Here is a 24,845-nt window from a genome sequence, read left to right as displayed (position 1 = left end):
GCAATAAAAAGATAGATGAAGATGCACATTTGGTGTTTACCAAGGTGATCCATTTGATCAAAATTGGGAGGAAATTTCCTTAATGTCAACCCCTCATTGGTGGCCTATACACTTATAAATAATTAATTGGCAATTTTAAACAACATTGACTTGAGGTATCTAGATGAAGACATGTGGTGTATAATGAGAAAATGATGGAGGTGCACATGTGTGTGGGCATCTTGAATTGAACAAGCGCTGGTGATTGAATCCTATATATATATATAATATTGCAAAGTAGCTAGCTTATAATTAACATCGAATGATTTAAAAATATGGTTTGAAAAAGAAAACAAAATAGATTATCATTTCCATGTGTTGGCCACCAGTTGTCTGGCAATGGCTTGCAATGTGGGAATATCTCTAGTCTCCTCTCCCACTTAAGAAATAAGAGATTGATTGATTGATAAATGAACACTTACCATCCTAAGAAGGAATGAGATTCACTTCTCCCCAGAAGATAACACGTTCTGAGAATCTGTTTCTTTAGGCAAGCAAGAAAGATGTAAACATTTTAACATCAGCAATATATATATATATATATACAATCTTGTCAGCCTTTTATTCTCTTCAAGCTAACATCAATGTCGTTTCACAGTCAGTAATGGAATCAAGGAAACAGCTTTTATCCTTTTTAATGGACTAATTGTATACAGGGCACATTCCGGTTATGTGGAGGACGGACGAGTTGTTGAGAAAGTATTACTTATACTGTATACGCGATTTAAGTCTTTCAAGGTGTTGAATCGTAAACGAGGCGAGCAAGAAGAAGGAAGAAGACCCTTGAAGCATCGCAATCTCTCTCTTGAACTTAGTTAAGTCATCGTTGTGATCACGTTGGATAAGATTAGTATCGAATTTAGGGACAAATCTTATAAAAGTAAATGTTAAAACAAAATTCTTAAAAAAGAAAAGAGCGCACAGAATAAACAAAACAAAACAAACCCTAACAACCATTACTTAATCATTTGTTAAACAGTTAAAGGGATCATGTTTCGTGAAGATGGTAGTGGGGTATAACTGGGTTCATGTTTTCAGAATTAACGTGGAGTATATTCCAACTAGTACTAGCACCATTAACATTAATAATACAGTTTCACACGTTAAAAAAGGTATCAATTCTCTCTCTCTCTCTCTCTCTCTCTTGATGCAATGCAAGGAAGAGAGTGTTGGGTGGCTTTGCTTTGTTGTCCAATTACTTCATTGGTAAGGTAAAGAGACTAAATGGAAGGAAGGAAGGAGGGTATCTTTTGACTAGAATTGGATTGGAGATTTCAACTTTAGATAGGTCCAATTGTGCTGCTGCTACTTACCTTTTGAAGTCCCTTTAACAAAAAGTAGGGGATCGATGAGAATGAATTGGTGACTTGGAGGAAACTATGCAAAATGAAGAGAGAGAGAGAGAGAGAGAGACGGAAAGCTACAAATAAAAAGGAGGACGGCACCAGGCACCTGAGAAGGATCAATGCTTCTGATTTTGAAGATATCAGATATGTTTTGTGTTATAGTGAATCTGTGTGTGTATGGTCCATAATGGCCATTAATATTACCCATCATCATCATAAAGTAGAATAAGTATAATACTGCTCTCTTTCTCTTCCTCTTTTTTAAAATAAAAAAAATACAAACGATAGTTTAAACTACAAGAGAAAGAGGTTTCACACACATACTATCAAATATCATAGGGTTCAACATGATACCACCTGGTTTGTAAGTCAATGCCTTTTTCCACTGACTCCGTTGGCAAACTCTCTCTCTCTTTTTAATTAATTACTTTCCAAATTTTTTATAATTAATTTAACAAATGAGATTAATACCATGAGTACATGTCACATCCATTTTAATTTCAATGCCTTTGGCTGGACTCTAGGGGACCATTCTATTGATCTCTATATTATGTATATTAGCTAGCTCTCTTTCAGGTTGATTTCAAATTTGCACTCACCATCTCACATCTTCATGTGGTAATTAAATTAACTATTAGCAATACTGGTGGAACTTGGCTCATCTAGCACTAATTAGGCAAGTAAACACTTACTATGCACGTGATTTATTATAGGGATTATATAATATCCATGATAATGGTTTCTTACCCACCATTACTATTTCTTTAATAAATCAATTTGTTTGTCAATGAGATCTAACTCAGTGGAAAAGATCATTGACTTACAGACTAATGATTCGGTAGTGTGTGTGTAACTTCCCTTCCCCTTATAATTTAGACCACCACCAAAAATATAGCCCATAAGTGAGGAGGTGTTTCAGATGCCCCCAAAGCCCAACAAGTAGTCTTACCATACTAAATGGGCTGAGGGTGCATTGGATCAGAAGACAAATTAACATGATATTGAAATAGGGCCCGTCCATGATGCCACTAAACTCCATGTTCAACTTGAACTTGAACAAGCCTCGGATCATTCAAACCAATCACCCAAGGCAGTCAACTTTCCTAGGCAAGTATGTAGCCATAACCACCTTAGCCTCTTAGCTATATGGTCATGGAACCCCATCTATGGCCATGGCTGCCACCTACAAAAAATTGATCAAGAACGAAGCATTCTATATTTTGCATAGCAACACAGATATTTAATACTTTCTTACCAAATTAAATATATATAACCTTTGGCAGCTTTCAAATTACTCAAAGATGAAGAATTCACATAAAATGTCTAATGCATAATGTCGTTCAACTCTATTTCGAATCCATACGTTTGTTTTTTTGTCCTTTCTTGCGTTTAAAATTTACCAGTTATATTCCATACATACTGGTATTGTAATCAACCAAGAATTTATACCAATGGGATTTGGCCGAGTAGATAAGGGCATTGACTTGGAGACCAATATTATTCAAAAATCAATTTATAATTAGATCCAATCATGTATATATATATATTCTTAATAAATTTTTTTTCCAATGATCCAAACCATCTATTTTTTAGGTTTTCATTCATAGATCATCCTAATTAGACAAATCGGAAACCATTTCGACATCCAATTGTGTCATACAAAATCAATGAACATAAGAAAATACTAAAATTTCAATAAATTAATTGAATGGTCAAATGATATCGGTTCAAGTAATTTTTTGTAGAAATGATCTTTGAATGTGTATCTACAAAATAGATTTGGATTAGAAATACAATCCGTGTTTTTTCAATATATATATTTTAATAAAGATAATTTGATTGAATTAATACTTAATGGGTATTTTAGGAATAATGGTGGGTGGAAAGATATGATTGTGTTTTTTCAATTTTACATGGTGGGTGGGAAAATAAAACAAGGGTAGAAATAATAGCACTCATAATTAATTGGGTCTTAATTTACCAATTTAGATTCAACGACGTATTATTAATTGGCATTGATCCTATTCCATATCATTATTTTCATTATCATAAGTTTTATTAGGAAATATGAGCATAAAACTTAGAAATCAGTTGAAATTGAAATTGAGCTTACACAATTTATGTACGTGATCAATTAGCTGACCAATAAAATGAGACCGGACGCTTATGGTGCCCTCAATCCAAATTGATGGCAGAGTAAGTAATTAACTAGGAAACTGAGACCCATTCCATATCTGTCGTAACCACCTCAGAAGGGTCGGGATTCCATGAAACTCATGCACGCCCCGCGCTTTGCTTGTACCCCAAACAATCTAATAGAAGGCTGTGATCTAATCAGAAACAAGAAATGAGAGTCCACGTAACGCATCAGATCATCATGATCATGATCATCAGTCAGGAGATATACAGGAATGGATAGAGTCCAATTCATCAACAACTAATTAATTTGTGAAACGAAAATCCAGGATAATGTCAGATACGTGAAATAAATCCAAAAAAAGATAAATATTTAATTTCGGACATTAATCCAAGTTATAAAAGTTTTTGAATTCCTAACAGCCTACGCCAGAGCTGCTACATAAATATCAGCTGTCTGATTCACGAAATCTCATACTCTCTCACTCTCGTTCTCGTTCTGGTTCTGGTTCTAAATTCTCTCTGCAAATTCGAAGAAGCAAGCAAGTCGACGCAAAGATGGTGACCGCTGATGCAGCTCGAAACGTCGTCGGTATCATTGGTACGCGGTGCCTTCCCCTTGCTCTCTCTGTAGCTATATATATACGCGGAAGAGTTCTCTTTCTTTCTGCAACAAATTCAAATGCTACTGATTTATGCTTTTTGTTCTTTGTGAATTTTTCTGTTCGTACTGGAATTTCGTTTGTATAGGAAACAGATGATGATTTGAGTGTTCTGATTTTGTGTTTGTTTGGCTAATTTGATTTTCTGCAGGCAATGTCATCTCCTTTGGCCTTTTCCTCTCCCCAGTGTAACCTCTCTCTCTCTGTGGATCTGATGGTTTTCTTGTTCAAGTTTTTGATTGTAGAGAAGATTATAGCATATGTGATGTTCTTCATACGTACATTGCACCGCTTAGCTTAGCTCCTTCTACTGTGATTCAGTATTGTTACATAGATTAATTGTGAATCTACAAGATATTTGACGTGTTCTGTTTTCCAAAACTTGAAAGAAAAAAAAGGAGGAGATCGAAACATGAGATTTTTCTTATGTGTGGAAAGGAACAATTCATTAATTACCTTATAATGCAAAACATACATTGAACTAATTAAGAGCAAAATAGGGAATATACATGATTTGGCATGGGAAAAAAAATAATGAAATCATGGTTTTGGACTGTGTGCATTTTTGTTTGCAAGTAATCTGTAATTGTGTGCATCAATTATTCAATTATAGAATTTAGAGTTGTATAAGATTCTTCATGGTTCCAATTAACTAAAGGAGGTTGATTTTTTCTTTTTTGCCTTTTCATTTATGTCCTGTGGTACAGTACATTAGTTTTTTTTTTTCTTTCTAATTTCTAAATTAAAGACTTGTTTCATGGATTGTTCTTTTTCTCACTGACTCTATCAATGATAAATTGAGATGTTGAAATTTTTTGGAATGCAGTCCAACATTTTACAGAATCATTAAGAAAAAGACGGTGGAAGAATTCAGGCCGGACCCTTACATTGCAACAGTGTTGAACTGCTTGTTCTGGTGTTTGTATGGCATGCCATTTGTTCACCCAGACAGCCTTCTTGTGGTCACCATTAATGGAGTTGGGCTTGTTCTGGAGCTCGCATATCTTGCTGTCTTCTTCATTTATGCTCAGAGTAAAGGCAGGGTAATTACATTACAAGGCTAGGAGCCAAAGGTGTTTGATAATTTATTCGGGAGGCAGAGTACATATAACTAATGTGCTTTTTGTTGTTGAATTTTGCAGAAGAAGGTAGCTTTTGGGCTTGGCTTTGATGTTGTTCTCTTTGTCGCCATTGCCGCAATATCGCTAACAGCATTGCACGGCACAAAGAAGAGGTCTCTGTTGGTCGGCATTGTCTGTGATATTTTCAATATCATAATGTACGGTTCTCCTCTTACAATCATGGTAAGCAACACCTTGTAATTCCAGTCCATAAAGTTTTAACTTTTCTCTCTAGCTAGTAATAGTAAAAAGTTACGCAATATATATATTTTTTTGGTTTGACAGGCAAAGGTTATCAAAACCAAGAGTGTGAAATACATGCCATTTTACCTCTCATTGACCAACTTCCTAAATGGTTGCTGCTGGACAGCTTATGCTCTGATCAAATTTGACATATACATGCTGGTAATTATAATTAACTTGAGTTCTCTGATTAATTCGTTTTTATTTGTTCTTGATTTAACTTTTGGTGCTTAATTACTTTGTGTCTTTATGTCATGCAGGTCAGCAATGGTCTTGGTGCAGTTTCTGGTGCTATTCAACTCATACTTTATGCAGCGTACTTCAAGTCAACTCCAAAAGACGACGATGACTTTGCTGGAAAGCCTAGTACTGAAGTGCAGCTCTCGAATACAAATGCGGCTGCTGCTGCTTGTGTCTGATAATTACTCTGCATCTGCGCATGAACTTCCTAGTTTTAACTTCTCATCTCCTTAGGTTAATTTTGATAGGGAAAAAGCAAATGCTTTTTTTTTTGGGGATTAATTTTCTGGTTTAGAATTGTAAATATACATTTTTGTTGAGCGGCTGCGCCAAGTAACTGAAGCACTGCATTGACAATTCTTTGTTTGTGGTTTAGTGACGATTTCATGGTGAATTCAGTGACTATTCATGCTTTTGCAAATGTCTCAATGTGCACCAACTTTTTCCGTCCCAATTGTTTTTATATTTTTTCAAGTAATTATGTTGGTTGACCAGAAAAAAGAGAATAATTTTGTTGAAAATAGATAGAGGGACGCTATTGCTACATTTGGAAAGAAAAAAACAAAAAGCAGCCCGTGACCGAAAAAACAAAACCAATCCATTTTTGTCAAGGCCTCAAAGGTACAAGCCCTAAACTAGCCATAAAACTGTGGAAGTGGGCAACCTCAGCCTGACCCAAATCTCAACAAACTTGGCATTGTTTTCATCTGGGTCCAGACCCAAGCGATTGGAAACAAAATGAAAAGGGGTCAAAGAAATCCATGTGTTTATGACAAATCGAAGAGTTCAGATTCCAATCCATGAATTGCAAATCTTATCCAGAACTTGAGGACTGAGGATGATGATGACCCAATGCCCATGTGCCCGGCTGCCACAAATCTCCCATTATGAGTGAAAATGAGCAACAAGTAGAGCAGTGTGCAAGACCAACCCCAACTTACCAATCACCTTATCTACTCCTCTCTCTCTCTCTCTCTCTCTCTCTCTCTCTCATTCTTCGGTCTTTTACACAAAAACAGGCTGATGTTACTTTGTAGTGTGGATACCAACTAGGGCAGTACTGAAAAAAGTTTAAAGTCCAATGGCAGCCATTCTCTCCTGCCACCACTTTGCTTCTCCAGCTACCTCCTCCAAATTCATCAGTCCCAGCATACCTACAAACCGTACTCGCTTCTCAATTTCCCATAAACAATTTGGAACCCGCAGTTCTTCCCCACTTCCTATTAAATGCCAGATCCAGAACAGACAGGTGCCCTTTTCTTTTCTGGTTCTGTTTTTGTACAAATTTTGATTCTTTTTATATTCTTTCTTTGTTTCATTGGCATTCTTATTCAGCATTTAGTAGAATTCTAGAATGTATAGACTGTTCAGAATATAGGGTACTTAAGTTCATGACATGTGTGTAGTTTGTAGTGGATGCTAAATAGGCCAAGTCAACTTGAAGTTCTTTCAGAAAGATATGATCTTTTGTTGCAAAAGTTGATTGTAGATAGGACCCACTGAGCGTTTTCACTTGTTTCAGCAGAAAGGGAAGTCATTTTCCATAAAGGAGTGTGCGATATCTATAGCTTTGGCCGTTGGATTAGTAACAGGAGTTCCTGCATTGGAATGGTCTAGCAATGCCTATGCGGCTAACCCAGTGTTGCCTGATCTTTCTGTACTGATCTCTGGACCCCCAATAAAGGACCCGGGGGCTTTGTTGAGATATGCTCTGCCTATCAATAATAAAGCTATCAGGGAAGTACAAAAACCACTTGAAGATATTACAGAGAGTCTGAAGGTAGCCGGAGTCAAAGCACTCGATTCTGTTGAGAGGGTAATTCATCAAACCATTTCTTTTCTTTGTGTTCATTCTGTTTATATCTAAGGAATTTCAATAGATGGTGACTGAGACTTGAGTTTGGATATAGAATTTGAGGCAGGCATCTCGAGCGCTGAAGCAGGGAAAGACTTTAATTGTATCTGGATTAGCTGAATCGAAGAAGGGCCATGGAGTTGAATTGCTCGGAAAGCTGGAAGCTGGAATGGATGAACTCCAACAGATTGTGGAGGATAGAAATAGAGACGGAGTAGCAGAAAAACAGAAGGAGCTACTTCAATATGTTGGGGGGTGAGTATGGCAGAAACATTACTTTGTGGCATAATGAAGAATGGCTTTTTAATTTTGTTGAGCAAAAAAAGAAAAAAAATACACCTCTCATGAAATACCTGAATGGCTGTAAGAAGCTCAGTGTGAAAATAAGATAGAAAATAGGAACTTGTGTATGTGTGTCTTTAACCATGCAATACTTGATTCTGTCTTGTTACCATATCTTACTTATTAAAAATATCATTGAGGATTTTGGAATTCGTGCATGTTCACTGTCTAATTATTTTTATCTGCTGCCATTTTCTTGTATTCAGAGTTTCCTCATAGAGGTTTTGAATTACCAAATGTATGTTTTCTGTCTCAAATAAGCTGCAAAGAGGCTGTTGTAAGACTTTTGATGTTTATGAGAAGACATTACCACTGATGACTAAATGTTAATGAGACGAGTGATAGAAAGAACATTAGTAAACTAAGAAAATGTCATAGAGGATTTTGGAATTCATGCATGTTCACTGTCTAATTATTTTTATCTGCTGCCATTTTCTTGTATTCAGAGTTTCCTCATAGAGGTCTTGAATTACCAAATGTATGTATTCTGTCTCAAATAAGCTGCAAAGAGGCTGTTGTAAGACTTTTGGTGTTTATGAGAAGACATTACCACTGATGACTAGATGTTAATGAGATGAGTGATAGAAAGAACATTAGTAAACTAAGACTTAAACATCTGGTATTGTTTGAGTGAACTATTAGAAAAAACACCACCTATGCTCTAATGTTGAGTAGAGCTAGAGCTCAAAAGGCATTGAAGTGTGTGAGGATTGTTAGTTATAACATGTGTATCCTCATATACGCCCTTGTCATTGACTGCAGCTGAGATCTTCCTGGGGCATTGGGTTTCTGCAGTGTTGAAGAGGATATGGTGGATGGATTCCCGTATGAAGTGCCTGAAGAATACCAAAGCATGCCTCTATTGAAGGGGAGAGCAACTGTGGATATGAAGGTCAAGGTTAAGGATAATCCTAGCCTTACTGATTGTGTCTTCCGTATTGTTCTTGATGGTTACAATGCTCCAGTAACTGCTGGGAACTTTGTAGACTTGGTGGAAAGACACTTTTATGATGGCATGGAAATCCAAAGAGGTAACACCTCATACTAAATATCCAGTCTTTTCTTTTATTAATATTTTTGGAAGTATTGCTAATCTAGAAAGGAATAAATTAAGTTCTTGATCTACCTCATTGAGAGATCTTGAGTTATTCATCCGACCTCTGAACTTTAAATTTTACTTCTCGACGATGTTTAAAGATCCCCTTGCTTTTTGCTTGCAGCGGATGGTTTTGTTGTACAAACTGGTGATCCTGAAGGACCAGCAGAGGGTTTCATAGATCCAAGTACAGAGAAAACCAGGACAATACCATTAGAAATCACGGTGGAGGGAGAGAAATTACCTTTTTATGGATCAACTTTGGAAGTAAGCTTCTCCCGCCTCTGTCCCTCTATGTTTGTGTGTTAACTCATTCTGATATAATACTTGTGTTAATTGTTTCCTAATCATTGTTATACCCGTATTTGCTTAAATTGTTATGACATTGATTATGAAATTGGTATTTGGACAGGAGCTTGGACTATACAAGGCTCAAACAAAGCTGCCCTTTAATGCATTTGGAACAATGGCTATGGCCAGAGATGTAAGATCAATGTTTCTGTTCTCTAGAGATGCATTTGAAGCTAACCATAGATGGCACTTTTGATTTAAATGATTTTCAATTTTTGTTGACAGGAATTTGAGAACAATTCTGCATCCAGCCAGATTTTTTGGCTACTGAAGGAAAGTGAACTAACTCCCAGTAATTCCAATATATTAGATGGTCGTTATGCAGTGTTTGGATATGTAACACAAAATGAGGACTTTTTGGCAGATCTCAAGGTTGGTGATGTGATAGAGTCAATCCAAGTAGTCTCTGGGCTCGAAAATCTAGCCAATCCAAGCTACAAGATTGCTGGCTAGAGAGACCATTATCCCATATAAGGGTTTATTAGCCAATTTGAGCAAATTTATTTGAGGCACCACGTTTAAGTATGTAATTTAATTCCAGGATTCGGCGACCACCATATCATTTTGAGAGAATTGTAGCATTTGGTTGGAGATTGTGTTCTTTTTAAGACTATCACTGAAGTCAAGTTCAGATTGATTCATATTATAAACACCACATTGTTGCATCCACTTGGTATTTTAACTAGTAGCAAAAACAGTTTTCTTAACATTGGTCTTGTCCTGTATCTTATATGTCTGGGAAATTTATATCACAGAAATGGTTGAAATTTTCAATATCGCCACATTAAGTCACTAAAACCTACCAACTTAGTGTCATGGGGCGCTAAGTCATACCGATTCATCTATCCAAGTTCGTCTCATAAATTGATATTCAGCAATTCAGCTTGTAAATTTCATGGGTTTTTATGAAATAGGTGAACTTGGCAAAAAGAAAGAAACTCTTTACAAATCTATAGCCCAACAAAGTAACAAATACTGCTGAGCTCCTCTTTAGACAACAGCCTCCACGGTTTTGTATTCACTTTGACTCTTCTTAATTTTCAACCTATTCAATTCAGTAAAATACAAATTGAATTTGCAGAACCATCGTATTCCCTCTCTCTATTGCCAGAAAAGGAGCAAAACTTTCACGGTCCTCGGTACCTGCGGAAACAGAAACAGCCCTGAGGCTGATCCCCAGGGATCATACCTCCACCTTTAGATGTGTCAATAGCCTCCAACATGGCCACCACCTCATCCATCTCCGGCCGCTTGTCAGGGTTTGCATCCCAACATCGCTTCATTACATTTGCAAGAGAGCTTGGGCAACAACGAGGCATCTCAGGCCTCAGATTCTGTAGTTTCATATAAGTTTGATTTCTCTTTTAGCTAACTTTGACAATGAATGATATCCAATTATATTAAGAGCAGTTATGTGTAGATGATTATTTCTTTAAGGCCAAGTTTTCACACAATCATGTATCTCATGGATTATAAGATATCTTAAGGATTTTATCTACCTGGCGGACAACTGCTGATGTCACTTCCGAGAAGCTAAGATCAGGATACGGCATGTCACAGCAGTATATTTCCCACAAGCAGATACCAAAACTGTACACATCACATTTCCTGTTATATGGATTGCCATTGAGAACCTGTTCCATCCCGAGTCATTTTGATAAGTCAGATACAGAAATATTGAGAAAAATAGAAGGAAGCCGTTTCTACAATATTATCTTATGATTGCAAAGAAACTCATTGATCATAAACAGATGTCCAAGAGCTGAAACAAGCAGCATCAGTCTAAGTAACTCATCATTTTTTGGTAATATGAAGAAGCAGCTATTGAATGGACAAAAGATGCAGTGAGCAAATTCCTAGAAACATGCCCCCATTATATTGGTGTCATGTAATGGTTTGCTGTCCATCACGGCACAGCCAAATAGTGGGAACAGCACTAAGGTATGTTATGGCACTCCGGCTCCATCTGCAGTTTTGGAAATATTTGAGGCAAAGATCATGACATAAAGGTGTGTGTCTCTCCTTATAAGGAACTTACAAGACCGTGACATTATTTGGAATGAAATTTCTATTTTGAGAACATAATTTCCACCACACAAATATTTTTTTCTCCCTATTTACTGATGTCACCTACCGAAGCAGAGTTTCCATCAGGAATGAATTTGTCAGGATACACAAAGCATATGCAAATGCACTCATATATGGCATAATAATAACAACAAAATCTAGAGAGAGAAAACTCATTCTTTATAGGATAAATCCTTGCACGTGTCAGTTAAAACAAAATTGAGCAAGGTAAGCAACACGACACCCTTCTATTATTAACTAACAGAGAGAATTCTGAAGCTTGAAGAATTCATACAAAAGAGATACATTCAAGAGAGAGTTCATTACAGAATCAAAGGGTATACCTCTGGAGCCATGTAACCAAGGGTTCCAGTCTCGCCAGTCATGTCATTAGGATTTGAAGCCTCAACACGAGCAACCCCAAAGTCCGCTATCTTTACTGTTCGTGTCTTGTCTAGAAGCATGTTTTCTGTTTTAACATCTCTGTGAACAATCTTCTTCGAATGAAGATAGCACAAACTACAAAAATACAAAGAATGGCAGTTTAATCCTCACGTTAAAAAAAATAATCCATAACACGTTCAAAGAACAAGTTCAATATAATACTTAACATGTATATGTACACTTGGAACTAGAAAAATCTAAGATATATCAAAAGATCTGAAGAACAAAATAAAATACAGATGGGGTGTGGGAATATGACCCTCGTGCAAGATCTAGTGCCAGTTGGACAACTAGTTTGAATGCAAGCTTCCTTCTGCGGTTCTTTATGAGGTAAGATTTCAGTGCGCCACCAGGACAATATTCGACAACAACACAACAAACATTACTTGGCATGCCAACTTGGCCATTATCCGTTTGTATGTGTAGCTCTGATGTTCCCATTGTAGCCCCTATAAACTGAAAAGAAAGAGTTGGTATGAATAAGCTAAACTACGTTGACATAGGCATCCCAATTCATATAACAATAAAAATCTTATTGAAGAAAATTTGCAGGTGCCCGACACAATCTTGGGTGGGGCAAAGAAAAAAGCAACATTCCACTTGAGAACTGACATCCACTTTAAAGTTAATTTTATTTCAACATTGCGTCAGCTGTCTTGTATTTATGTTGGATATTAACACGACAGTGCATTCTCTTGATACATAGGTCTAACCAAGAGGTTAAGAGTGTTAGACTTATGCTTTCAATGTAACACGAAAGCTCACAACATTCCAGTGTGAAGACATGGAAATGTTACCTTTGTCACATTAGGGTGGTCAAGCTTATGCCAGACAGCAACTTCTTGAGTAAAAGCTGCTCTTAGAGAAGCTATTTCAGCGTCTGATCTATGTCCCTCTTCTCCCCAATCTAGAAGTTTAACTGAATATTGAAAAAGGAAAGAAAGTAAAGAGTTAACAATAAGATAGTTCTATGGTTCAGGTTAGATTACAAACACAAATAAACAAGAGATCTCTCCACCCTAAAACAATCACGCAGATAACAGGAATAAAATGCATAACATCGAACTTAATGAGACAATTATCATATATCGTATCTGGCATTGATCCGAATCTAATTATGGCTTTCAACATAGATCAATTTGGACTATTAAGTTCTGTTTTTAGCTTGAACTAATTTGCATGAGATTTTTATGAATGTTAAGATGAAAAGTCATATGGAAGCTTAGGAGCTAGCCAGTATTGAGTCAATTTTTTTGGGAGACTTTGGAAAAACACAAAGGAAAGATAAATTGCTTCAAAATCTCCAGCTGTTGTTGTCACCAAGTGAGAAGTAAAAATACTGCAATTGTTAAAACAAAAAGGGGTTTATTTGCTTTATCTATAATAAATTAAAACAAAAAGGGGTTTATTTTTTATTTTTTCTGTCTTTATAGAAAAACTGCAATTGTTACTGCTAACTACCACAGCTGCTCCCAATCCGTGAATCACGGATATTGTGAGGCTAGATCTGTAAGGCTTTATCACAAGCCACTCTATGTAGCTAATCAAAGTCAGGAATATTAAGAAAAAGAAGAGGAAATAAAAAAATATTTGGAAGCCTTCAAGAAATCCCTCACTTTAACTTCATACCTAAGAAACATTGGAGAATATTGGTAGAGATTTGAGGAACTAGCAGAAGTAAAAGTAGAAGGGCCCTTCACCACTAAGTTGCAAAGAAGCCTGAAACTTGTATGACACCATCGAGACAGAGCCTAAAGGAGCGATTTCTTGTGATACCTAGTAAAACACTGTGCAAGGACTTTTATTTCATTTACGAACCAAAAACCAATGGGATTTCTTATTCCTTACCCAACTACAGTAAATACTTCAAAAAGCTAGTTAAACATTGTTAGAAATTTCAATCGTCCTCAAACCCAAAAGTTTCAATCTTCTCCATCATTCATGTAAAAATTATAATTAAAACAATCCTACCTTAGCCAAACACCTCGAAAATTTTATCTTTTTCTGCAATTCTAGTGCAAACCAATGTTCGAAAAATCGCTATGCGGTAGGTGGGCGGCAGGCAGGGGCCTAGCGCCTAGAGGAGTAATCAGGGCCTAGGGGAGGGGTCGTCAAGGCCTGGTGGTGGTGGTAGTCGACTCGTGAGAGAGAGAGAGAGAGACCGCCTAGGCGCCGCCTAAGGGTAAACCGTGGCGGTGTCCTCCCGCCTAGCGCCTAGGAGGCCGCCTAGGCCGATTTTTCGAACACAGGTGCCATAATCTTCTTCCTAAACATAGAAAGCCTCATAAGTCATGGCAATGCCAGGACAGCTCAAGAAGAAGTCTGAAACATGCATGTTAACACGCGTGTATCAACAAAAGGATGAGTTTTTCCAAGGAAAGAACGAATTTTGTGACATCGGTATTAGTTTTCATCACATGGGCACCCTCAAGTGTAAGAACCCCAAACAAAATGTCAAAGACCCCAAAACAAATTCCTTAAGACAGAGCGAGCAAAAAGTCCAATACCAGCAACGTCTTGGCCATCATAAATGCCACGGTGAACAGTACCAAAAGTGCCTCGAGCTATGGCACCCTTGACGATGAGTTTGGAGGGATCAATCTCCCAGTCTTGCCTTGTGGCAGCAGTCTGCCTTGATGCTGCTTCTTCCTCTTCCTCTTCCTCTCTCCTCTTGTTCTTCTCCATAGTCCACGTTCTGTTCAGGTGCCTCTGGAGCTGCTCGTCCAAACTCTTCAGATCTATCTGATCTGCTCTCACATACCCACCGCCACTCTCACTCTTCTCCTTCATTTTCACTCTATATTTTCAAATACTGACGCACCCTTTTGGCGTCAAAGTGAGGACAGGGCAAGCCAAGGAGCAAAGCTCTCTGCTTGTGCTCGCTATTAATGTTGAAGATGTACTCAGAAGGAAGGACTATAAATGGTGTCACCAAAATCAAGCAGTTGTTCTACTCTGTTTCTCTCACTATCATCCATGCGGGCACATGGATTTTGCCTGAAGACGACGTGTGTTTCTGACCCACCTCAGTCTCTCTCTCTCTCTCTCTCTCTCTCTCTCTCTCTCTCTCTCTCTCTCTATTATTTATGATTTTACGGAAAAGAGAAAGAAGCAGGAGGACTCTCTGTTGCAGTCAACATACCTTTTACTTCCCTTAATATTTTATTTTCTTCTAATGCTTGTACCTCCAATATAATACATTATTTACCACACCCTCTTATAAAAATGCGATTTTTTGTTGTTGTGATCTATTCTTTTCAGGGACCTGCCATTATCTTTGTTAGTTAATCTGAAAGTTAACTAATCATTTGGACTATACGTTCGTTAAAAAAAAAAAAAAAAAAAAAATCATTTGGATTATACTAGGATACATTCATTTATGTATTTTAAACACAATTCATGAGGTTAAAAAACAAAAGTGATTTTACCTTCTGATAAGAGATCTAAAATCATACCACCCCAGCATGCAGTGAAACATTCTGTGATGATCTTATCCTCAGTTGAACATTATCTTGGTAAAGTGTGATTTCATTTTTTATTTGGGTTCATGATAGGGTGAGCCAATGACAGAAAGACATGTAATAGGCACATGGTTGCATTAGTGCCACCATGCATGCAGCCATCTGTTCAATGTCAGCAAAAAATATTCAATCTACCCAGCAACTAATTCTTTATTCTGTTTCTCTATTTATACAAAAAGGGTATGGTGTGTGGGTGTGGCCAAAGTCCTTGAAATATTACCTCCCAAATTTGTAAGGGTTGGCCAAAGGTTTTATGATAAAAAATGGAGCTGTGGTTGGCGTGGAAGAAAAGAGAACTTGGGTGGTGTGGTCAAGGGCTGCACATGTAATGTCTTTGCCAATTTGGGTATGTTCAGTTTCATGATTGGAAGACGTATATGGAAGAAAGAGGGGCCCTTTTTCTGTACACCAATGGTGGCTCTGTGGTCAAACTTAGAATATGTGTTCTTTGCATAATTCAGATTCAAGCACACATTGTGCGGCTTCTGTTCAAGTAGAATTAGCAAGTTTTACCAGCTGAAAATACTTTTTACTTTGCTCAGTAAAAAGGAAAACGGTAATTCAGAGTTACCTTCCCCATGATTTAGTAAAGAGAGCTGAATAAGTTGCTGTTGAGCAAAACATCAACATGCCCGTGAAGCCTTCTCTTTTTGACTTAATAGGGTCAGGCATAAAAAGCAGAGGCCATTACTGGTATAGAGAGTCAAGGGGTTCACGGGGCGAGAGGGGTTCATAGATCAGAGAAAGTGCCCGTGATTCTAGCAGCCTGCCTGTCAAAGGGTCCTTCCCAAAAGTCCAGATTTATTTATCTCTACGGATAAATATATCTGTATCTGTGATACAAAATATGTCAGAACCATAAGATAAAAAGGTTTACAGAGTACATTTCATGCCGACATTAACGCATTTGAACAAAAGAAAGAGCACGAACTACACCTAACACCTTGTAGAAGCATTACAGAGTTCAAAAGCCGTTCCACTCGTTATATTTTCGAATAAATTTGAGGGAGTATACTAAATCGCGCCTTGTGGTAATTCCAGTTGAGAATGGACATATACCTATACAAAATATATCCAACTTGATTGACGAAAGTCACTCTCATAATTCCAACTTAATAGATAACGGGGCCTTCTTTCATGATAAGATACGACGTTTCTTTTTCTCTGGTGTTGCGTGTACTTGTGCCCTGACCCCATATGTTTTTAACTGAAAGTTTTCAAAAGCCTCAGAAATTGCTCCAACCTGTACATTTGCGTTGAAGAATATGAATATGTTTAGTCCGAAACAAGAAAGGTGATGATAAAAACAGTGATCAAACTGTGGTAATATTTTATTTGACAGACCAGCTCAGGCTTTTTGGAGTAGACCCTCACTATCATATCTTGATATGATGTAGGCAGCAAGTGACTAATGTGGTCCTCACGTATGGTGAATTTCTCCTCACTGTCATAATCCTGAATAGACGCATCAAACTTGTCTAATTGACACAAACAAGACTAACCATATATAAAACAATTCTTTGACCCCCAAAAATAAAAATAAAAATAAAATTATATATATATATATATATATATATATATATATACACAGAACAGTTGCTTCATAAAACAATCAGAATTTTGGATCATCCTGACTCAGTATAGATGTATCCATATAAAAGGTTAGATACTTTAAAAAAGTAGTGCATAGGTTAGGTGACGTACCTGGAAAAAGTTGATACTGGAAAAGATACATGCATAAACAAGAGAGAGAGAGAGAGAGAGAGAGAGAGAGAGAGTGAGAAAAAAATTTGTCATTTGATGCTCAATAATGCTTGCACCAAAATGTAGAACAAAAGCTTGCTAAAGACATCCTCAAGTACCTTTCAAGAGGACTATGTCTCCCACGAGTCAAATCAATCCTGACGTTGCAAACAGCAACATCCTCCTCTTTCAATGTCACTCCACTTTTCTGTGAAATAAGTAATATGGCATTAGTAGTGAGACAATATTTAGCAGTGAAGCAACAAAACACCGAAATGGAAAGGACATGCTGGATCGTAACCTGAGAACAAACAATATCTTGAGCGGTGACATTTTTGAAATTTTCCATTTTATCCTTGGGTACAGCATACTCATTGCAGAACTGCCATCAAACATCATCAAACCACAAAAGAGATCCATAAGTGACCTTCTCTGATTTTTCATTGAGTCCAGAAAGGGAGTGAGCAGCAAAAACTTACCTGATAAAGATTTCTCCTCCTAATCCGCAGGATTAAGTCCCTAGCTTCCTTTAGTTCTTCATTTGGAGCTGTCTCAATAGTTCTAATGATGGTGTCATCTAACTACATTTAAATAATTTCAAGCATAGCATTCTAAGAATCAGGGAGTCAATTGAAAGTGAAACCAAATTTGGAAAATTGATTCTCAAAACCTTCCAGTATTGAGAGGGATCCTCAATGTGAGAGGCAATGTCTAGATAATCGTTTGCTTTCACCAGGGCATCAACCACCATAAGCTCTATGGCCTACAAAAGTTATTCACTTCAGATAAAATCATTTTCAAAGTTTAACAAGTCAGTAAAACTGGGAAAAAGAGAAAAACGTTATGAAGATGAAAAAAAACTGGGATGCTCAATAAAATATCTGTTCTATACCTTTACTTTTGGATGTGTATAAACTGTTCGATACAAATCAGCTCGAGTAGCAAATAACTTGTGGACAGTGAGATCTAGACAATAGACAACCATTAGCAGCAGAAAACAAAAATCCAATACTAATCTGATAAATAAATTTGACAAGATACTGACAATCTTTGGCACGATAGCAGATCTCATCATCCATAACCCGCATTGTCTCCATTAATCTGATAGAGGGGTAAAATATATGATGCTAGAAGAGATCATTCATGTATTTTTAAAAAGAAAACTATGAGAGGCACCAATAACTAATGATTTCAACTTTAACATCAGATTAAAACCTTTGAAACTCAAAGTTACATCCCAGCCCACAAGCGCGGCAGTCACGGACAATATAATCAAACCTATTAATGATTAACATCTCATAACATTAGATTCCAGTATGAAGGTTACATAACAAGCATTAAAATGAAGTACAAATGAGTAATAACACAGCAGAAAATCTTGAAGAGTCACATACTTGTCCACATCAATTCCATTACGGCCATTTGCAACAATTTCATACAGAAAACGCTTCTCCCTTGAGCTCTACTTATAATTTAAAAGAAAGGAAAAGGTAATGTTAAATATAATGACAAGAAAAAGAAAAAGTTCTCAAATGAACAGATGCGATACTAATGCTGGTTTTTAAGCATCTTACTCTTGGCATTGCAAATTCAGAGCTGGCCAGTATCATCTCCTGCAATCAGAAAACAAAAATCAACCATGGAAACAGTATCATCTCCGGTCATAAGTAAAGTATCATTAATAGTTCCCCTCAAGGAATAAACTACTAACTTTAACTCTTTTAATCATCTGAGGGTCAACATCAATATGATGCTGATTAACAATGTGGTCAACCATCTTCACTGACATATCCTCGTGAGACCTAGAAAGTTCATATATGAGATAAAACATACTTAGAATTTTCACAAAACCAAGGAGAAAAAAACTTCTAAAACATAGGCTCCAACTACAGGTTCTTTCTCTCCCAATTCTTTTTGTGATAGGAAACAACTGACACAGAAGGCATTCCCCCATATAAAAGGATAGTTAATAAAAGATGAAAAACATACCAATGGAAACCACTCCGAACTTGGGGAAGAAACTCACGTTCAAACAAGTGACTGAAAGGCCCATGGCCAACATCATGCAAAAGTCCTATAATTTCAATGAACGAAAGTACTCAGACGACTCAACAGAGGGGCAGTATGATACAAACAACTATAATCACCTGCAATTTTTACGGTCTGGAGATCAAAGCGGTCAATATCAAGATCCGAGCCCTGTCAGGAGCAAGCATATATAAGAACATTTAAAAAAATTGCATTATATGTAATTATATGTAATTACCAGTACTAAATGACAGAAACAGCGTTATACCTGATAATTTTTTAGCTTCTGAACAGCTTCACCAGCAAGCCAATAGACACCAAGCGAATGCTCGAACCTGGAATGCACTCCCCCTGGATAAACCATGTGCGTAACTCCTGAAACATGTTAAAAGGTTGACAAGTAAGCAAACAGCAAGCTCAACGTGATAACATACAACCTTCAATTACACAACAAAGCCAACACTCTGTTTTTGATAGAAGTACAAATACAATAAATCATATCCTAATAAATAAAAAATCAGAAGCCTTGTTCACAATACATGGATATTGGGTATAATGTTACAAAGGGCATACACTTACCCAGTTGTTTGAGTTCACGAAGCCTGTAGAAACTCAAAATCAAATCATTAATTACATAGCAAACAGCAAAAGCTACTGATACACATTTAATGTACAAACTCAATTTACCTCTGAAACTCCTCGGTATCGATGAACTTCAAAGAGAGCTGCAACAAAAAACAGAAGAAAAAGACATTTAATAATTTTCCATTCAATTTCATTGATTTCGAAACTTTAATAACAATGCCATAATCTTCAAAATTACTCATTTCCTATTTATAGATTCAAAAATCCATTATATAAATATATCTATAATTTTGAATCTCAAAAGCAAAATATATATTCCAATCTCGCACTGCTCAACACAATGGGGGCATCAAAAGCGAAAATGAAGAAGAGTACCGGATCAAGGTAAATGTTGCCATGGACATTGTCGTGGACGTGCTTGGAGATTCTGACGTCGTGGGAGGAACCGAGACTGTATATCGGCGACAAAACGCCGTCGTTGTTGTAAGCACCCATGCTTAGTGGAACTGATGGTTTCGCACTTCACACAGACACAGAGAAAGCGGCACGGAAACAGAAATAAGGTCAGTTCCAGATATAGAGGGGCGCATAAAGAAACGCACATAATTTATACATATTTATTAAGATTAAGGTGAGATAATTCGGTTTAAAGTTGAACTCCGAGAAATTAGGGTGGGATATGGAAAGACAAAAAATAGAAGGTAACGGAAGGATACAAAAAGGAGTTTCAGAGGTGGGGGTGAAGTGGTGCCGCCAAATTCACAGTTTCTTTATCAACGTGGGAAGAGGAATGTTTTTTCCATTTAATTTTTTAATTTTTTAATTTTGACTCTAGGGCTCGTTTCGTTGCAAGCGAAACGCTGTGTTCTTTATCTATAAATCTCCGGGATGAAAAATGATGGGCCTTTGCTTGGTCCCAACCCGTTTTTCTGAATGGCGGCCATATTCGACATGAAACAAGTATGGGCCTCTTTTCTTCCTTGATACAATAGATATTGTGAAAATGGAGAATCGAAGCTAAGATTTCGAATGCAAAGGTAAATACTCTTTAACCAATTTCCTTTGTAAAAAAAGAATAAGCCTTTTGTGAGAAGTAGAATGTTTTTTTCCTTAATATTTAATTTTAAATTTGACTATAGGGCTCGTTTCGTTGCAAGCGGAACTCAAAACGGTGCTGTTAGGGTCTATAAATCTATGGGCTTCGACATGAAAAAGGATGTGCCTTTCCGTGGGCCTGGCCCATATATTTGATTGGGCCACATTCAAATTGCGGATAAGATAACGTATATAAATGAGAGGCCAGTCAGTGACCAACGGGATTAACTTCCATTTCTGCAAACACACAGCCATGGTGGTTGTGTCATCCACTTCGCCTTCTCTCAAAGCCAACTTCAACCCCCAAAGCTTCACCGCCACAAGCCATCTCTGCAACTCTACCTGCAAACCCACTTCACCTTCTCTGCTATACCTCGGTCAAATTTATGGAGACACCACGAGACCCAACAGGTCCAAAGTGCCAAACTCAAATGGGTTCTTCTCTGTTAAAGCTTACATGGATAATCCAAACTCCATCTCCAGCTTCGCCAGCAAGGTCATTGGCTCTCTCCCTGTTGTTGGGTAATAGCAAGAATTCTGAGCGATGAAGGTGGCCTTGGTGGAGACATTATTGATTTTGCAGAGTTTCGAAGGCGGGTGGGGAAGAAGTGTTCAACTACTGATTCTCGAGCTTTTTATGAATTTCAAGATCGACGTGGGCGGGTATTGATTTTTGTTCACTCTAATCAAATGCTTATCTTTAATTTTGTGGTTTTGTGTGTGTATAAAATTCTATTAAAATATGATATTTGAGTTGGAATATATTTTTTTGGGTAGGCAGGGGATCCTCTGTATGTTCTACTATGCTGCTGGGTAGCAGCCATTGGTGCTGGTCTTCTGAAATCTGAGGAGATTTTAGAAGGGGCGGCGAGGCTGCGGGTTTCGAATGATATCGAGTTTGAAGAGCAGAATTTCATTTCCTTGATCAACGAGGCAAAAGAGGTTGGTTGGTTGTTTACCCTCTCAAGTATCTTCCTGTTCAAGTGTAAAATTGAAGATGTATGCTTGATGCTGCTAAACATGTGTGGCTTGGCTTGAAGTTTTTATTCAGGGTTCTAAGTGAAACTGATGTATGAAAATGCAGAGAAGGGCAAAACTAAAGGCTGCTACCCCAATTATCCCATTGGAGATTCGAATCGAGAAGGCTCTTGAAGGGATCTACCTCTGCTGCTTTGGGAAGGACCCTATAGAAGAAGAAGACGAGAGACTTCTAAATGTCATGCTTAAGGCTGTTTATCCATCCGTTGAGCAGTCTGAGATACAACGGATTGTCAAGGACAAGGCACAGAAAGTAGCTGAAGGCAGTGATGAAGGCAGTGTTCGAGAGCCGAAGCCCCTATCAAAAGAAGCTGTTACAATGCAAATGAAGGACCTCCAATTCCTTCAACAAAATAGAGATAATTGATAGTAGAAGTTCTTGTCCTCACTTGTAAGAAAATTCATGAATGAGAAATTCACAGGAGAACAGCACAAACTGGAAAACTATACCGAGAACTTGTGCTATGCATGTATCTAGCAAGCTTGATTGGTACTTTGGTGGTAACAGATTATGCTAATGAGATACAACAAAGAGTTCTCTTTTTTATCAGTTCTCCCTTGCTCGAGGATTTACTGATTTTGTTTCGAATTTTGAACCGGAGTGCATGAATTTTGCGAATCAACTGAACTAGAGAACCTTTCTCTTAGGCCCTCTGCTTTGATTCCAAGCCGAGAAAAGAAATGACATATAGCTTCCAACTTATTAATTGAGGATTAACCGTCCAAACAACACCATACTTTGAAAAATAAGGTGGACAAGTGGGGATAGAAGAGAAATTACTACAACAATAAAAACATAGGGCAGAAACTCCACTCGCATATAACCATATGATATCTCATAACAGTAACAGTTCATAGGGTAACACAAATTTAAAAAACCAAGCAAGTTCCTTTTACACTATTTGACTGGAGTTACCAGCTGTGCAGCAGGCCAGAGTAAAGATGGTAAAACCAGCGGCCTCCCCTTGTACGACTAGACTCCGATAGAAACAGCTTCAAGATGTCTGCTAAACAAAAAATCTTCTTAGGCATCAATTGCACGGACCAAGAAAAACTACATATCAATGTGCCACCACATTAACCAAAAATCCGTATCTTAACTGATTGAAGAATGATCCAAGAATTGCAGGGATGTGTATGCACTAGGGAAGGTCACTTTTCGACAACACTAACCACTTCACGAGCACCAGCATTAGCCAGTTCATTAACATCAATCAGTTCATATTCTACCAGCGACAAGTTGTTCTCTTCCTTAACATCGAAGCTAGCTGGTTCGGTTACTTCAACTCGACCCCACTTGTCCACAGCAAGTCTCATAGAACCCTTGAACATGTCTATTTTTGCATTACGCAGAATCACTGTAGCGCCAGTCGTCATCAAATCAACTGTCCATAAGAAAGTTCAAGACACTTGAACAGTGTAGGATAAAAACTCATCTTATATCTCTTGCAACCAAGTATCAACAATTTATTCAGCACTATTGTTTCTCAAGGACTCCCCTCGGAATAACTACTGCAATTCTTGGTACAAAAGGAGTAAAACAAACAACAGTTGTTTGTTTGAGTTTAAGCAAGTAAACATGAGTTGTGAGGTAGAACATTAAAATGAAGGAAAAAGAGAAGAATTAATTAACAAGCAAGTAACTTGGAAAGAAGACTTGTGTAGAAATTTATGCATGCATGATGCATGATGCATGATAATAATGTAACAGAAAAAAGCAAACCGTGGAAAATCAATCAATGGCTAATAAAAGCACTACCTTGGTCATTTCTGGCAGTAAAAATGATGGTTCCGGTTTCATCACCAACCAAGCATTCAGCAATCCTCATCTGACGAACTTGGATCCCGTCAGGTCTGGCCTTCTGCAATACCATCTTCGAACTAACAACCTTTACAACCAGGGTGTGTCCCTTGGTGTCTGGTTTCAGCTGATCAACCTTTTTGAAAACGGGTTTCCTCTTTACTGGTTTTGTTTCCTCCATTTCTAACAAGCTCTAAGCTACCCAACACAGAGAAACACATCAACAACTGTCTTCCCAGATCGCACTCAAAATGCAAAATTCAAAATGAGATGTACCATTTTGATACAAATGCCAACTGCTTTCCCAAATGCAATTGTACATTGATGGACAAAACAGTATCAAACAAACCTCAAAAGATACTCTAACAATACAAATAAAACGTCATGAATCTAGTACTTCAAGTTAGCCACATTTGCCACGAGAAACTTTCATAAAACTTAAGAAAACAAAATGAACCCGGTAATCGCAACGAATTCAAGCAGTCGCAATTTAAATACAGATGCAATGTAACAACTATCTTTGTTTCTTTTATTTTCAAATTATAACATTTGTCACACTGTCATTTAGAATGCAGACCGTGATGAATGATGATGAACACAGCAGAAACTAATAAAATTGAGAAGCTAAAAAAGGAAAGCTAATAACTTTTTCTTTTCTTCTGAAAGACAATATCTGATCCTTGAAACAACAACTCAGAATCCTGAATAAGAAATGTTCTTTACCTTCCTTGTACTTTCAGCCGTTTCCAGGTAAACAAAAGAGGATTGAATGAAAATTAAGAAGCAAATGCAGAAAGGATTGAGTCTTGAAATTTACCGTTTAGAGAGAGAGAGAGAGAACAAATTGCAGATCGAAAGAGAGAGAGAGAGGTGAATTTAGTTTTGGTTTTGGCTCTTTTTTTCTTTGTGTTGTTTTTACACTAGTGAGATGGTATGTGGTGGTGGTATTTGGTGACCGTCGAAATCGCCTTTTGAAACGAAAGCTTACTGGACGAATGGCCGTTTGATCTTCCACATTTTTATGAACTAATCTTATCCGTACACATCTTCAAAACTAGTGGTCACGTCCAGATTGACTTTTCCATTTTTCTT

The 24,845-nt window shown here is 37.4% G+C and overlaps 6 protein-coding genes across 11 annotated transcripts; 3 read left to right on the top strand and 3 right to left on the bottom strand.

Annotated features, from left to right (window-relative positions):
• The first annotated feature begins 3,947 nt into the window (after positions 1-3,947).
• LOC103330176 (bidirectional sugar transporter SWEET6b-like) lies at positions 3,948-6,196 on the top strand. The gene is made up of 6 exons (XM_008232727.2): positions 3,948-4,122; positions 4,335-4,371; positions 5,010-5,226; positions 5,326-5,487; positions 5,590-5,709; positions 5,808-6,196. The coding sequence occupies exons 1-6, from the start codon at positions 4,080-4,082 to the stop codon at positions 5,964-5,966; spliced, it is 738 nt and encodes a 245-aa protein (XP_008230949.2). The 5' UTR covers positions 3,948-4,079; the 3' UTR covers positions 5,967-6,196.
• Positions 6,197-6,591: 395 nt separating this feature from the next.
• CYP38 (cyclophilin 38) lies at positions 6,592-10,096 on the top strand. Its single transcript, XM_008232401.3, has 7 exons — positions 6,592-7,036; positions 7,313-7,603; positions 7,698-7,897; positions 8,780-9,015; positions 9,205-9,347; positions 9,493-9,564; positions 9,657-10,096. Exons 1-7 carry the CDS (start codon positions 6,869-6,871, stop codon positions 9,882-9,884), a joined length of 1,338 nt encoding a protein of 445 aa, XP_008230623.2. The 5' UTR covers positions 6,592-6,868; the 3' UTR covers positions 9,885-10,096.
• Positions 10,097-10,268: 172 nt separating this feature from the next.
• Positions 10,269-15,003, bottom strand: LOC103329877 (Protein kinase superfamily protein). The gene is made up of 6 exons (XM_008232400.3): positions 14,450-15,003; positions 12,740-12,861; positions 12,202-12,398; positions 11,843-12,017; positions 10,931-11,065; positions 10,269-10,765 (listed from the first exon to the last, which is right to left on the bottom strand). The coding sequence occupies exons 1-6, from the start codon at positions 14,730-14,732 to the stop codon at positions 10,559-10,561; spliced, it is 1,119 nt and encodes a 372-aa protein (XP_008230622.1). The 5' UTR covers positions 14,733-15,003; the 3' UTR covers positions 10,269-10,558.
• Positions 15,004-16,236: 1,233 nt separating this feature from the next.
• LOC103329876 (uncharacterized) lies at positions 16,237-20,600 on the bottom strand. 2 transcript variants are annotated; one of them, XM_008232399.3, is made up of 19 exons: positions 20,195-20,596; positions 19,922-19,959; positions 19,814-19,836; positions 19,503-19,609; positions 19,354-19,405; positions 19,196-19,280; positions 18,918-19,008; positions 18,781-18,819; positions 18,601-18,668; positions 18,422-18,484; positions 18,252-18,307; positions 18,099-18,172; positions 17,877-17,969; positions 17,686-17,787; positions 17,508-17,588; positions 17,326-17,414; positions 17,168-17,183; positions 16,808-16,918; positions 16,237-16,706 (listed from the first exon to the last, which is right to left on the bottom strand). In XM_008232399.3, exons 1-19 carry the CDS (start codon positions 20,312-20,314, stop codon positions 16,599-16,601), a joined length of 1,416 nt encoding a protein of 471 aa, XP_008230621.2. In that variant the 5' UTR covers positions 20,315-20,596; the 3' UTR covers positions 16,237-16,598. The 2 variants fall into 2 exon arrangements, with proteins under 2 accessions (XP_008230621.2, XP_088905990.1); XM_089049864.1 differs by lacking the exon at positions 17,168-17,183 and having other exon boundaries at positions 20,195-20,600.
• Positions 20,601-21,129: 529 nt separating this feature from the next.
• Positions 21,130-22,502, top strand: PDE329 (calcium homeostasis regulator). The gene is given in 4 exon segments (XM_008232398.3): positions 21,130-21,435; positions 21,438-21,577; positions 21,692-21,856; positions 21,999-22,502. Coding segments are annotated over 4 exon segments (894 nt in total). The 5' UTR covers positions 21,130-21,167; the 3' UTR covers positions 22,320-22,502.
• Positions 22,503-22,749: 247 nt separating this feature from the next.
• LOC103329874 (uncharacterized protein At4g28440-like) lies at positions 22,750-24,708 on the bottom strand. 5 transcript variants are annotated; one of them, XR_016126404.1, is made up of 4 exons: positions 24,571-24,708; positions 23,712-23,946; positions 23,054-23,337; positions 22,750-22,956 (listed from the first exon to the last, which is right to left on the bottom strand). XR_016126404.1 is itself a non-coding variant. In XM_089051256.1 (3 exons), exons 2-3 carry the CDS (start codon positions 23,932-23,934, stop codon positions 23,105-23,107), a joined length of 456 nt encoding a protein of 151 aa, XP_088907382.1. In that variant the 5' UTR covers positions 23,935-23,946; positions 24,571-24,708; the 3' UTR covers positions 22,963-23,104. The 5 variants fall into 5 exon arrangements, 4 of the variants coding, with proteins under 4 accessions (XP_088907382.1, XP_088907383.1, XP_008230619.1 ...); XM_089051256.1 differs by lacking the exon at positions 22,750-22,956 and having other exon boundaries at positions 22,963-23,337; XM_089051257.1 differs by lacking the exon at positions 22,750-22,956 and having other exon boundaries at positions 22,963-23,337; positions 23,712-23,951; positions 24,571-24,705.
• Between the last annotated feature and the right edge of the window lie 137 nt (positions 24,709-24,845).

This window comes from Prunus mume, linkage group LG4, assembly GCF_029339155.1.
Source record: "Prunus mume cultivar Tortuosa linkage group LG4, ASM2933915v1, whole genome shotgun sequence".
NCBI lineage: Eukaryota > Viridiplantae > Streptophyta > Magnoliopsida > Rosales > Rosaceae > Prunus > Prunus mume.
Note: the sequence above shows the minus strand (reverse complement) of the source record. Positions and strands in the feature narration are given on the sequence as shown.

What these genes read in the sequence shown, in the direction of transcription:
- LOC103330176 (XM_008232727.2), top strand. Translation starts at nt 4,080, where the DNA reads ATGGTGACCGCTGATGCAGCTCGAAACGTCGTCGGTATCATTG. An exon ending in GGCCTTTTCCTCTCCCCAGT is followed by an intron (nt 4,372 to 5,009) that starts GTAACCTCTCTC and finishes TTTGGAATGCAG; the next exon opens with TCCAACATTTTACAGAATCA. An exon ending in ATGCTCAGAGTAAAGGCAGG is followed by an intron (nt 5,227 to 5,325) that starts GTAATTACATTA and finishes TGAATTTTGCAG; the next exon opens with AAGAAGGTAGCTTTTGGGCT.
- CYP38 (XM_008232401.3), top strand. Translation starts at nt 6,869, where the DNA reads ATGGCAGCCATTCTCTCCTGCCACCACTTTGCTTCTCCAGCTACCTCC. An exon ending in CACTCGATTCTGTTGAGAGG is followed by an intron (nt 7,604 to 7,697) that starts GTAATTCATCAA and finishes GTTTGGATATAG; the next exon opens with AATTTGAGGCAGGCATCTCG. An exon ending in TTTATGGATCAACTTTGGAA is followed by an intron (nt 9,348 to 9,492) that starts GTAAGCTTCTCC and finishes GTATTTGGACAG; the next exon opens with GAGCTTGGACTATACAAGGC.
- LOC103329877 (XM_008232400.3), bottom strand. Translation starts at nt 14,732, where the DNA reads ATGAAGGAGAAGAGTGAGAGTGGCGGTGGGTATGTGAGAGCAGATCAG. An exon ending in GCACTAGATCTTGCACGAGG is followed by an intron (nt 12,018 to 12,201) that starts GTCATATTCCCA and finishes GTATTTTTGTAG; the next exon opens with TTTGTGCTATCTTCATTCGA. An exon ending in CATCAGCAGTTGTCCGCCAG is followed by an intron (nt 10,766 to 10,930) that starts GTAGATAAAATC and finishes ATGAAACTACAG; the next exon opens with AATCTGAGGCCTGAGATGCC.
- LOC103329876 (XM_008232399.3), bottom strand. Translation starts at nt 20,314, where the DNA reads ATGGGTGCTTACAACAACGACGGCGTTTTGTCGCCGATATACAGTCTC. An exon ending in TCGTGAACTCAAACAACTGG is followed by an intron (nt 19,610 to 19,813) that starts GTAAGTGTATGC and finishes AACATGTTTCAG; the next exon opens with GAGTTACGCACATGGTTTAT. An exon ending in ATCCCTCTCAATACTGGAAG is followed by an intron (nt 17,788 to 17,876) that starts GTTTTGAGAATC and finishes ATTTAAATGTAG; the next exon opens with TTAGATGACACCATCATTAG.
- LOC103329874 (XM_089051256.1), bottom strand. Translation starts at nt 23,934, where the DNA reads ATGGAGGAAACAAAACCAGTAAAGAGGAAACCCGTTTTCAAAAAGGTT. An exon ending in TACTGCCAGAAATGACCAAG is followed by an intron (nt 23,338 to 23,711) that starts GTAGTGCTTTTA and finishes TCTTATGGACAG; the next exon opens with TTGATTTGATGACGACTGGC.